Genomic DNA, 13583 nt, shown 5'->3' with positions numbered 1-13583 from the left:
AAGGCAGGCACCAGACAAGTGTGGGAGCAGCTGAGAGGACGGCACAGGACTGAGCAGTGTTTGCTGCTATACATGAGGTCGCTGGGAGTCAGAACCAACTGCACGGCACCTAACAACTACTACCCCGCGAGAAGACTACAGAGTCCCTTGGAGGAAAGGCTGATTCCAGGGCCTGGGCAAGGAGGTGTGAGCTAAGCCTAGAGCATAAGATACACTCAGAAACAACAAACTCACTGCCGTCCGATAGAACCAATGAGCTTCTGAGACAGCAAGTAGTAAAACAAGGAAAGCGAGCAAGCACATCACCAACACAGCAACCAGTTTAAAGGTACATCCACTGGCAATATGGGGAAATCTGAGTATGCAAACAGTGCAGAGTAACAATCTATCCGTCACTGGGGGGAGAACCGTGTGGTTTCCTTCTGCTATTATTAGCCCTCTGGGGAGAATGGGCTGGCTCTGCTATGTGAATGAGGCAACATTAGAACAGTGTGTATCTTGAGTCAATCTCTTACAAGATATGAGAGAAGGACATTAAGGAAGCAGGAAGCCTGCCAGAAACAGCAGCTCAGGTGAGCTGGCACGGAGAGAAGGCAGCACCTGGAATGAGACCTTGCCTCCGCAGCTGTGAGAAAATAAAGTTGCTTGGTAAAGCTATCCACTCGTGACATTTGCTATAAAAGTACTCGAACACAGTGCTGACCTAACATCGGCTGTGAAGTACCAAGTGTGCTTACAAACCAAGGTATATAGCCTAATGCTGAGTAAGAACATGTCTGAATCCACGCACACAGGTATTCCCCGATTTTCCCGTCTCGGGTGACCACAAACGCCTCGTGTGGCACAGCTCCACTACTAATCTGTACTACGCTCACTGTGGGGCTGTGTGGCGGCCCATGCCCTCATTCTCGCGCCAACCCTCAGAGACAGGACTCGTAAAACACAGTGATCCCGTACACTCAGTGTGATGCATAGGGACCCTACAGGACAGGCAGAACAGCCCCCAGGTTGTAAATCTTCACAGAAGCGAATTGCTATGTCTTTGTCAGGGAGGAGCTGGTAGGTTCAAACCACCAACTTTTCTGCACAATAAGGTGCACAATAAGATTTAATGTCACAGTAATTAAACCTGGGGGGGGGAGCTATTCGACTTACACCACAGAACCTAGTCATAGATCAGGGACAACCTGTGTCACAAATACATATATAAACGTAGAATTTTATGTGCCAAGATAAAACATAGGAGGGAGATTTGTAGAATTCATGGAAAAATTGAATGGAAAGACAGTGGAAATTCTCCATGGACTCTGGAAGGCCCTGGCATCTGCCTTATGTTGCAGGAGAAGGTAACTGAGAAGGAGAGACGCTCTGAGCAGAGCTGTGCGGCGAGTTTCAGAAGGTCAGAACCAGACCGAATGTCAGTCAGTCTTACAGCAAACGACTGCTGTGGCCGTGAACAGCTGTGTGATCTTGAAGCTTCCAGAAGGGGCCTCAGCTAAGTGTAGAGCTGGGGCACTGAATATGACTACAAAGTGCCTAAGAGGTTTCTGTAGCCATCTGCATGTATGTCATCCTAACAGAATAAATTCACGACGCAGCCTTTTCACATTGGATATGGATAACGGGCCCTTATTTATTTCCTCTCTCGTGCTGCGTGTGCTCCCTGCTGTTCCCAGGGTCTGATTTAAAGGCGGAAGGAGACAGTGTCAGTATGCAGTCTCCCTGAAAGCAGGAAGGACGCACTTGGACTGATGAATGCCAGCGTGACGTTCATAGCGGACACCTCATTCTGGCGGAGGGAAAGTGATCATTCCAACAGTCACTCCTTGTCAGCCATGTCGACAGCCAGCAGTGAGAAAAAGGTCATGTGTGCACCTGTGTACACACACCACCACCACCACACACACAAAGGCTAATTTAACAGTCTGTTACATGACAGATATTTGTAACATTCCAAAGAAAATATCATCATATAATCCCTGAACCTCAACGGGTCGGGATTTACAAGATAAAATAATTACAAGCCTAAAAATATAAGAGCCACTACTGAAACTGCAGTGTTTCTGTTCTTCGTCTACTCCCCCCCCTCTTCAATCCTGATAATGAAATCATCTTGCTATCAATTATGAAGGGGAAAAGATGTGACAGTTGCTCATCCACATAATTACAGACATTTCTAACTTATCAATAGCACATCAATTGGTCACCCAAGTATGCAAAGTCTACCTTTGCCCAGCGTCTCTCTCTACTTTTATACGTGCATGTTTCCTTCTCACCACATTGTAAAACCCAGGCCCCAGCTTGAGCTCTAAAGGGAAGGCGTGAGAACAGGAAGGGGCAGGGAAGGAGGAGGAAGAGGGAAGGAAGTGCTGGGTTTGGCACAGGTTTTCACTAACTGCCCACAGCTAAGGCGTCTTGGCAGCACAGTACTGAGGGCTGGCGGACCGGAAGGCAGCCTGGGAGCCCACTAGCCCTCCCATCAGTGAATGACGTGGTTTATGACGTGGTTTGTGAGGGGTTTTCCCAACAATTACAAAAGCTATTAACTCTCCAAATAATGCTAATAACTTTAACCTACCTTCCAGGACTAACAGCAGGAGTAGTTCTTCCCAGTGGTCGCCAAGTCATAGTGACTCTAGGACAGAGTAGAAGGAAGCGCCCCACAGGGTTAAGCCCAGGGCTGCACCACTGCACCAGCCTGGCTCCTCCTGGCGCACACGCGCGCGCGCGCGCGCGCGCACACACGCACACACACACACACACACACACACACACACACACACACACACACACACCCTCTCCCTGCTTTGGACATGGCTGGGCAACATTCTGAACCAGTGTTCTCAACCTTCCTAATGCTATGACCCTTTAATACACTTCCTCAGTTGTGGTGACCCTCCCCCGACCATAAAATTGGTTTTGTTGCTACTTCATAACCATAATTTTGCTACTGTTATGAATTGGGTGACCCCTATGAAAGGGTCATTAGACCCCCAAAGGGGTCACGACCCACAGGTTGAGAACAGCTGGTCTACACAAATACCTTCTTTGCTCCCCCTTTTCATTGAGCAACTGGGGCTAAATTAGGCTCTGCTGCGGGACTCTCATTATTCTTTAAGCGGCTGATATGAGAGGCAACCTTTTGAGGAGCACCTACCATCTACCAATGCACCTACCATCTAGTAAATGCTTACTACATATCAGCACCCTGCCTAGTATTTTCTGTTCTTCAGCTTCATCCTTCTGAAAGCCCTCTGAAAGCGGCTGAAGGGGCTGCAGAGGTGAACTTGCCAAGCCCAAGCAGACTGAGAAGTCAGCGGGAAGCCCACCTCCACCTAGCTCAAGAGTTAAATGCAAGTTTCCCTCAGATGTATAAAACAAGCACCTCACCAAAAAACACATCTAAGAAGATGTTCTAGGAAAATAATGAATTACTTTAAAGCTTAATACATAAAACCGTGTTCAGTATCTGAGAACTGAACCCTGATAAGCCGCTGCTGTGGGTTTCGCACACTTGCTCACGGCCATCCAGCCGGCTCTGCCTCGCAGCAGCCCTATGGGTCACAGGGCTGCCCTCCACTCCTTCCCCTGCAGCGCTCCTGCTGGATTCAAACTGCTGACCTGTCGACTATGGGCCTGAAGTGTAACCACTGCTCCACCAGGGGTCCTTCAATAAGCCAAATGGCTTAAAGCCAAGAACAATTACTACTAATTTGTATAGAAAACAATTTTGAGCATTCACAGACCCTAAAAAAATAGCTTCCTATACAACATGTAAAACCTAAAATAACACTAACTTTAGTGCTCACGGGCACAGTTGAGAGGCACAATAGCTTGATACCAAGGTGCTGCGCACAGTTCACTGGAAGGCATGGGCCCACAGCGGCTCTCTCTTTAATGGTGCACTGAATTCAGGTACGGCTGTCAGTCTTTTTTGTGAAAGTGAACATCCTCTGCAGATTGCTTTGGGTCAGGGAAAACAGGTACTAACGTGGTCTCTGGTAAAAGCAGAGGCACATTCACAGAACTTTTGAGATGCAGGAGACACCTATATATTAAGGCTCAGAGGCACTGGCCTGTGAGGAACGGATTGAGGTTCAAGCCCACCAAGCATTCTGCAGGAGAAAGAGGCGATCTGCTCCCGTGACAATTTATGGTCTTGGAGACCCTTGGGAGGGTCACTGAGCCGAAATGAACTTGATGGTACGGTGTAGTGGGCATCTGGATACGAGCACTGTTCACTTTCATTCAAATGGTTTTCCTCTTTTATTATGAGATTGAAAAAGCGCAAGCATAAACCTCCACAGACAAAAAAAGAGTCTCAACCTAAATGTCATACAAAAATTAGTTGGAAAAAAAAATCACAGACCCAAGTATGAAAGTAGAAATTATAAAGCTTCTAAAAGAAAGCCTCAGCGAAAGTCTTTGGGACTTGGTGTTTATGCAAAGAATTTGTAGACATGATATCAAAAGCCCATAAAGAAAGAATTTATAAACTGGACTTCATCCAAATTAAAATGTTTGCTCTGCAAAAGGCACTGATAAAAGAATAATAAGAGAAGCTACAAACCGGGAGAAAATAGTCACAAATCACAAGGGTCTGCAATTAGAGAAGAACCTGTACCAGAGTAAATAAAACAGCCTCAAACCTCAGCGCCAAGAAGACAACACAGCTTTAAATGCGCACAAGATTTAACCTGATATCTCACCGAAGAGAACATATGAACGGCAAAGAAGCACATGTAATGAGGTTCAGTATCACTAGCCAGTGAAGAATTGTACCTAAGACCATGATAGAATGTTCTGACACATCTATCAGAATGCTTGAAATTTTCTAAATTGTAACTAAATGCTGATGAGGAAGCCATTATTAGAAAATTTCACAAAACCAAAAACTTTACAGCCATTAAGTCAATTCTAACAGTTCATCATTTCCTTATAAAGTTGAACAAAAATCTATCATACGTCTCAGCAATCCCACTTAAAGGCTTACAATAAAGTTAAATAAATTATTTCGCATCCAAAGGAATGAAACATGTGCCCACCAACCCAGTACAAAATGTTTATATCAGTTGCATTCATGATCAATAAAAACTGAAAGCAATGCATTATCCAAATGAATAAGCACGCCACGGTGCCTCCTACCATGGAACGCTACTCAGCAATGAAAAAAAAGGAAAAGAAAAAATGACTGAAACCCTGCAAGTGACTGTGCTGAGCAAAGGAGACTAAACCCACAGGTTGCATACTGTATGAGGTCACATGTGTGACAATCTCAAGGACTCAAAATTCAGGGATGGAGAGCAGACTACTGGTTGCCAGGTATCAGGAGTTTTAAAACTTGCATTCTAATCTGGACTCTCTATTATATTGGTCATAAGACACTTCACTGTGATAATTCTATATGCAAACTTGTGTTTCAGTTATCAACCCTAAATGAGTCATGACTGCCCAAAGGCAAAGGACTACAGGTAATGGTACCTTATCAACACTGCCACCCAAAAGTCACACAACAGTGGGCATAAAAAAATGATCATTTGGGTCTTGATATTTTAAAAGGCTATGGGGGGGGGGGGGACAGGGATAAAGGAGAGCTGATACCAAAGAGCACAAGAAGAAAGATGTTTTGAAAATGATGGTGGCAACAATTGAACACTCATGCTTGATCTAAATGAACCATAAATTGTTATATCTAAAAAAAAATTTATAATATCTGTAGAGCTCCCAATAAAATGGGGAAAAATTTAAGGCTGTTTCTGTAAGATAATAAAGATGTGCTCAAATTTCCATGGATTTTTCTTTTTTAGTTCAAAACAGAAAATAAAAGACTCAGAAATGGTAACTTTTTTGGTGGGGATAGAGATTTCTATCTTTCACTGACTGAATTATGAACCGTTTTATCCCCTTCTATAGACCTGACTTTCTAATTATTAGCTTCTTGCTGCTTACCAGAGGGCACTTCTCCAGTACTTCCTCCTGGAACTTGAGGAATCGTTCCTGCACCTCAACTTCGTTGAGGAAAAAGGCCAGGAAGTGAGTGAAGGGTTGCTTCCTTCTAAAAGTATGCAACAGAACATCAATCCGAGTCCTCGCTGAAACGACACCACTTCGATGCTGGCCGGTGATCACTGTGAGCAAAGGAAAAAGTGTTAGCGTGCCCAAAGACCGCCACGTCCTGTGAACATGACCTGCTGACCCTGTCATCACTAAGAAGCTAAAACACGGGTGTTTGTGTACCGAACTGTGAACTCGGGGTAGTCCCCAGGATAAGAAAGCTATCAATGTGTTAAATCTAAGCAAAATAAACTTGAAAAACACAATCTCCTTAAGAGTAACTAATGAAGTAAAAAAAAAAAAATGAACTTGAAAATCACAAAGCAAATCTTTAAAAATTCCTGGCAGGATTGTGAAATTAGCAACCAATGTCTGGATTAAGTGATTTTGTTTCCTAAAAATCGTTAAACATAGAATTACCATATACCCCCAAATCTTCCCTGTGCCATTGAGTCCGCTCCAACTCACAGCGACCCTGAGCGCGATAAAACACACCACCGTCCTCACATCGTTCCCAGGCCTGAGCCCTTGGTTGCCGCCACTGCGTCAGTCCATCTCTTTGAGGGCCCGCCTCTTCTTTGCTGCCCCTCCACTGTACTGAGCATGAGGTCCTTCCCCAGGGACTGGTCTCTCCCGACAGCCTGGCCAAAGTTGTTGCGATTAGGGCCATGATTTGTAGTGAGCCCTTGTACAACACAAGACACTACCAGAGCTGCACGGTCCTCACCACCACTCTACCTGAAGTCACTGCGGCAGCTTCCTGGGGTCAGCTTCTTCCCTGGCGGCTAACCTTACTAAACATGGTGCTCTTCTCCACGGAGTCCGTTGTGAAAACATGTCCAAAGTAAGTAAAACAAAGTCTCACTATCCTTGCTCCTAAGGAGCATCTGGCTGTATTTCTTCCAACATAGATTCGTTTGCTATTCTGGCAATTATAGTGCATTTAATATTCTTTGCCAACACCATAATTCAAATGCAACAATTCTTTTGTCAGTCTTCCTTAGTCTTTGTCCAACTTTCATATGCATATGAGGTAACTGAACACACCGCAGCTTAGGTCAGAAAATTTCCCTTCACTGTGCTAATGACAGTGCTCGTTAATTTTACTTCAAGGATCGGATCCAAGTCCTGAGATATTTTCAATCAAGTCATCCGCAGGTGAGAGGTAGACAATGACAAAGGAAGACCACAGACAAGTGGACGCACTTGCATTCTGTCTCCAATAAAGAATCATGAAAGCACTGTGGGCTACCAAAGGATCTGTGTGGGAGGGAGGACAACCGGAAGACTCTCTAAAGTGAGGACAGTCAGGAGGTAGGCGGGACCTGTTGCTGGAGCAACAAAGAGGACGATCATCAAGGTGACAGGCTGACCCAGGAATTGCACCAATGGGCTCAAAGTAACTAGAGTGTTCAGGTCCAGGCAGTGTTAGGCTTTATTGTACAGGGTTTCTGAGAGTCAGAACAGCAGCAGCACTAGGGATGCTCTGCGGGGCAGGCGGCCAGTGGTCTTTTTCTAACTGATAATATTGAGCTTCTCCGTTGGCTCTTTCCACAGTAGCTGATTTGATTCCTGTACATTCCATCTTATCAAGGATTCGTGAGGTGGGGGGTGGGGAGGGAGGGGAAAAAATAAGGAGCTGATACCAAGGGCTCAAGTAAGAAGCAAATGTTTTGAGAATGACGATGGCAACAAATGTACAAATGCGTTTGACACAATGGATAGGTGTATGGATTGTGCTAAGAGTTGTACGAGCCCCCAATAAAATGATTCTGTAAAAAAAAAGTCTACCCCCTAGCCACAAGTGGCTATTTAGATGACATTTTAAAACCAGTTCCTCATTCGCTCCAGGTACATCTCCAGTGCTCATGGGCACACGGGCGAAGAGGTCCTCTAACAAACAGTACGGATATGAACGGTTCCTAGGATCACAGAAAGTTCTTTTGGACAGCACTTATCTAAAAACAATTGGCTAGCTATCAAAGTGACTGTTGTTAAGCACACAATTAAAAGAGTAACTATCTTTTTTTTGGCCAGGGACCGAAACAAGGCAGTTTGGGGTACTAGGGGAAGCGGGTTATTGGAGTTGCTGCCCTCCTTACTGGTGAAAAACTCCTGCAGCAATACAAAAAGTTAAAACATTTTTTTGCAACAGTGCCTCCCAGTAAGTCCACTTTTAACACAATCTTTGTACAAAGATTTTCGAACTGGATTTGTAATGCCAATCCCCCCCCCCCTTCTCTGAGCAGTGATCTCAATCAGGTTATGTTATTTTCATCATTACTGTGAAAATTTCCTTCCCGGTCTCCAAACCAAGAACACATACGTGGACAGGGTGGAACTTTATTACAAATTCTCGAGCCTCCGTCGTTTTCTCTAACTGTAACTTGAAAGAGTTCACACACTGCATTTCAAGCTAGTACAGCAGAGCTGACCCCTCCGAGACATGAAGACATCTGAAAGCCTTGGTCCCTCGGTGCGTGGTGAACTACACAACGAAGGCCGGGTGTTCAATCAAGGGATTCTTATGCAAGGACCTCTTTCCTCATTCATTCTTACTTTCTGTCTTTGTATTTTTTTCCTTAAAATGTAACCATTTTATTATGGTTTGTGGTGTTGACAGCAGGAAATGCCTAATGTTTTCTTGGGAGAAAGGCTCATGTAGACAGTCTGAACTGATATATGAAGGGGTACCCCAAAAACACTATCCCCCCCCTCACATCAAAACACAGTGAGCATGTTTTTTGGGGGGTACCTTCTTGAATGTAACCACATACCTGGCATATCAGTGGGCACAGTTCTTCAGAAGGCCAGGATCAGCTGAGCCAGTCGGCTAGAGGCATTTGAGAAATTGATACTAACATGTCATAAAAGGTCACAGTAACAACAGGACCTCATAAAGAACCCAGTTGCTAATCAACACAGATGAATTAGCTGGCTCCATACACATATAAAAGTAATTGCAAATGCAATTTATTCGCACTGAGTCTCACCAATCTCTCCTTCATGTCCAGGCTTAGGAATGCTAATGGACGTCTTGGTCTCCATTTCTAGTTTCTTCTTGGTGTCCCCTCTCTTTCCCACTATATGCCTACAATAAAAATAAATGTATGTAAATGAAGGGGAATAATTTCACATGGGTCCTATCAGGTTTAAATCACACACGGTCAAAGATGCTACCGTACAAAGCCTGTGCTTCAGTAAAAGGTCAGTATTTGCCGACTCCTAGAGGAAAGCTGTGAGGACAGTGGAGGCTGGGGCAGTTGCATCTGGCTGGACACCGGGATGCTACGAGCCAGAACAGCACCCACGGCACACAGTAGAGAAAAGTTGGGCATAAACACAAAGCCAAGGAAAGAGCAGAGTGATTTAAGGCTGTACAAATGCAAGGCCTTGAAGGTCATGTGCAAGATTTGTGGCATTATTCCAGGAGAAATGGAAAGCCACTGACAGATGTTAAACAGTTATAGTACAATAACCAGGTGTGCCTGGATGGGAAGAAATGATTGGGAGAGGGCAAAAACCACTGGGCAGAGGCAATGAGTGAGTTATCTGAAGTCATCCATAGACAGGGAAGGCAGAGGGTGGCAGTAAAGAAAGAGATCAGCGGTGGATTCAAAAGGTACTTGTGAGGCAAAATCAACAAGACTGGGGGATACTCATGCAATGACGACATTTAGCCTGTAAGCAGTCTTTACACATTCCAGGGGGAGAACCCGACACTATTTCATCCTTAGTCATCAGCTCGATGAAAGTGGGGAAGAGAGAAGTCAACTTCGTGAAATTGTCTCCAGGTGAAGTAGCTGGGGCCTTACTCACTTGTAGAGCAGGCTGGGGGCCTTGACAGTACACCGGAAACCTTGCTGGGTCTGCACCACGACGTAGGCCTCACAGGGCTCGTCTGCACACTCCACGGAGCCTGCGTGTAAACCAGACAGCCGCCTCAGAAGCTGCTGCTCAGTGGACAACCACCTGCTCAGCTGTCAGCCATTCTCTGGGTTCGAAAGAAGCAAGATGCATACACACCACCACCCAACATTTCATACTGCAGAATACTGTTATGATAGACCTTCTGACCTGCTCTTATTAGAAAAAAAAAGGAAAGAAAGTCACCGAATTACAAATTTAGCTCTTTCAGTCCTGGAACTTTGGAAAAGTGGCTTATGGCTACCACTGCTTAACCATTCTCTCTCAAGAAGATACAATGGGGGGAAAGTTTCAATTTTTTTCAAATTAGTAAAAAAATTTATTAATTTTCAATTGAGACACAATGTTAGCAATCCTACTGATCGTTCACATATCCCACAAGTCAGTGGTTTGAATATATTAATGTTTTTAATATTAAAACTCAGTGAATGAGAAAGGAACAATATGGAGAACTTATTCCACACTACAGTCACAAGAGAGAAAAAAGAGTGGAATAAAGAAACTCAGGGCCCCAGCTTTGGGGACTGCTGGAAGGGCTTCTAACTCAAGGACAAGGTAGCCGAGAACCATAACAACCTGATGTGAACATTCACCTGACAACATTTGAAATCCATATCAACTGTTTTGTTTCTTAAAATTATCCCTGCACAGGGGCTTAAGTGGAGAGCAAATGCCTTGAGAATGATTGGGGCAGGGAATGTATGGATGTGCTTTATACAATTGATGTATGTATATGTATGGATTGTGGTAAGAGTTGTTTGAGTCCCTAATAAAATGTAAAAGAAGAAAAGAGAAAAAAATGATTAGGGCAAAGACTGTACAGATGTGCTTTATACAATTGATGTATGTATATGTATGAACTGTGAAAAGAATTGTATCAGCCCCAATAAATTGTTAAAATAAAAAAAAAATTATCCCTGCACAGTATAACAAAGTTAGTTGTGTATTTGGAACTGCTTGTATATGAGTGTAAAGGACAAAGAAAAATAACAACACTACAGCTAACATTATCAAGCACTGGACTAAATACCTTACATGCATTAATTACAATAATGTATGTATGTGTACATATATTATTTCATAACTTTATAAGAGTAAAGGAAAAAAGCTCACCAGAGAATATTAATAGTTAACAACTAGAATGAGTCCCTATTTAATTTTCTACAGTCACTATAGAACAGCCCTGGGGGCATAGCGGTTATGCACTGGACTGTGATCTGCAAGATGAACAGTTCAAAACTACCAGAAGCTCCTCGGGAGAAAGAGAGGGCTTTCTGATCACGTAAAGCGTTCATCTCAGAAACTCACAGGGGCAGTTCTATCCTGTCCTACAGTCGCTGAGTTGGCATAGACTCAATGGCAGTGAAGGGATGGTCCCTCCGAGTGAGGAACAGCTCAATGGTAATAAGTGATGCAAAGATAAGACATAACTTGATTTGCAATCTGAACCAAGAATGTCTCAAATTCGAACATATCAATCCTTTTAGACATCAACAACAAATGGGACTAAGAGGCCAAATATCTTAACTGCAGGGGCTGGCACGGAGATACATTGAAAGAAAACTGAGAATTGCTTCAGCAATATAGCACGCGCTGTGCTTTCAATCTGACCAAAGAACAACCAGTGTTACCTTCAAAGAAGTCCTCATCATCCTCTTCATGTAGACAGGGCTGTTCTTGAATGGGATTCTTCCTGTAAATTCGTCCATCGATTTTTATAAGCTGTGGGCGCAGAACATCCATGGTACTTTCTCCAATTGGTCCAACAAAATCCTGAGAAATAAAGTATCACCTTGCTTTTCAGGTTAAACAGAAATAAAAACCCAAGGACTAGGACCCAATGAGTAGCCTCCGGCCACTATCAGTGGCCCTAGTGGCATAGTGGCGTATGCCATGGGTTGCTAACCAGCAAAGACAGAAGCTCACAACCACTAGTTGCTCCACAGGAGAAAGATGAGACTTTGTGACCCAGCGGCAACGAGTGAGGATCTATAGTTCACTGCCCAACAAACTATACATTTCCCACTAAACTTCGAATCAAGAATTTAGGAAACAAGGGTTCCTTAAGAACTAGCTGTGGTTAAGTTCAACCACATCTAGACAGTAGCTATTCCGACCATCTAGCTTACAGCTTACAGCTCACACACAAGGACTCAGCACAGCCTATGTAAAAGCACTGCTTCATTCAAAACCCTATTTCCACTCAATTTCTTCTCTTTGAAGCAGATTGAGTTCTGTTGTGCATTTTCTACCACACTGTTCCATTTTAGGAAATGGAAAAGTCATTTGTAAGTTATTTAGTCATCCAAAAAGGCTGATTAAAAGATACTGATAATGATTTTCATTACTTTAACCCAAGGGGACTAAATTGCAACCTTCTGCATCTATCTATCAATTTTGCAGAGTGAAAAAGTGTTTCACCCTCTCTAACCAGCATAATTAAGACAATTAGGCATATTTAATAAACTTCTCTGTGGGGGAGGGGGAGGCCAGTAAGTAACTTTAGAGGTACTAAAGAAACACAAAGAAAATGTGGTGGGATAGTGGGGCTGTGATCCCAAGGTCAGCATCTCAAAACTACCAACCCCTCCAAGGGAAAAGAGATGGAGCATTCCTACTTCTGTAAATAGTTAGTCTTGGAAAATAACTTGATAACAGTGAGTGAGAGACACAGCGCCTGAGAGTTACCAACGGTTAACTTGCTATACTACTAACACAAAGGTTGGCAGTTGAAGTTCACCTTGAAACACCTCTAAAGAAAGGTCTGGCGATCTATTTTTTTAAATAATAAGCATCTGAAAACACTACGGTGCACACATCTCTCATTCATAGGGTCTCCACGAATTCGAATCGAGGCCAGAGTAAAGTGGAGAATAAAAGATAAAAATTTAACAATCAGATACAGGTGCCTGCCAAAGCAATTAAAATAGGCTTCCCAGTTACTCAGACCAAAACATTTCTAAAGGGAAAAATACAATTTCTATCACCAGTGCCCAACAAAGTGTACATGACTCACTAAACCAGCCAGGGTTAGAACCAAGAATCGAGGAAACATTGGTTCCTAAGGGCAGGTCCGGTCAGTTTAACCAATTTTCCTGCCACATAACCTTGCAGTCTTGAAGCCGCCAACATAAGTCTCCTCGCCCCCCAAAAGATCAGCCTTTAATAAATACATGACTGCTCGGTCCAAACCTCACCCACTAAGTCGCTTTAACTAGTCGTTGGCCTATTTACAAAACCGGGAAGAGATTACATGTTGTGATACATCAAAGTACCAAAGGCAAGTAGTCTCGGATGGAGAAAAACTACGAACCAAACCTGGAGTCAACTACAACTGCTAAAGACTGACAGTCTCGGAAACCCTGGGGGCGGTTCTAGGAGTCGGAGTTTGTTTTCCCTGAGTTTTTCCGCGAACAGCAAATTCATCCTGTCTGGCACTGGGCGGTCAACCGCTTCAAAAGGAATGGAAGGGAGAGAGAAGCAGAATACCAAAGGGGAGGCGGAAGCCGTGGATTCTACAAGCTGGCATAAAGACGTCAGCCCAAATGAGAACCCGGAAGGGACTGCGCTGCGCCGGGAAAGCGACCGCGAGGACAGCGGAA

At 43.9% G+C, this 13583-nt stretch overlaps 1 protein-coding gene across 2 annotated transcripts in view; it reads right to left on the bottom strand.

Moving 5' to 3' along the window:
- Positions 1-13579, bottom strand: part of ASCC1 (activating signal cointegrator 1 complex subunit 1) — a 126296-nt gene extending 112717 nt beyond the window's left edge. For both annotated transcript variants that reach the window (XM_075534785.1, XM_075534786.1), the window contains exons 1-5: positions 13471-13579; positions 11613-11754; positions 9874-9973; positions 9048-9145; positions 5950-6128 (exon numbers count right to left, since the gene is read on the bottom strand). In XM_075534785.1, coding sequence (XP_075390900.1) covers positions 5950-6128; positions 9048-9145; positions 9874-9973; positions 11613-11724 — 489 coding nt within the window. In that variant the 5' untranslated portion in view covers positions 11725-11754; positions 13471-13579. The remainder of the gene's footprint in view (positions 1-5949; positions 6129-9047; positions 9146-9873; positions 9974-11612; positions 11755-13470) is intronic.
- Positions 13580-13583: the final 4 nt, after the last annotated feature.

Source organism: Tenrec ecaudatus, chromosome 16, assembly GCF_050624435.1.
Source record: "Tenrec ecaudatus isolate mTenEca1 chromosome 16, mTenEca1.hap1, whole genome shotgun sequence".
NCBI classification, from domain to species: Eukaryota; Metazoa; Chordata; class Mammalia; order Afrosoricida; family Tenrecidae; genus Tenrec; species Tenrec ecaudatus.
This window is presented reverse-complemented; position numbering and strand designations above follow the sequence as displayed.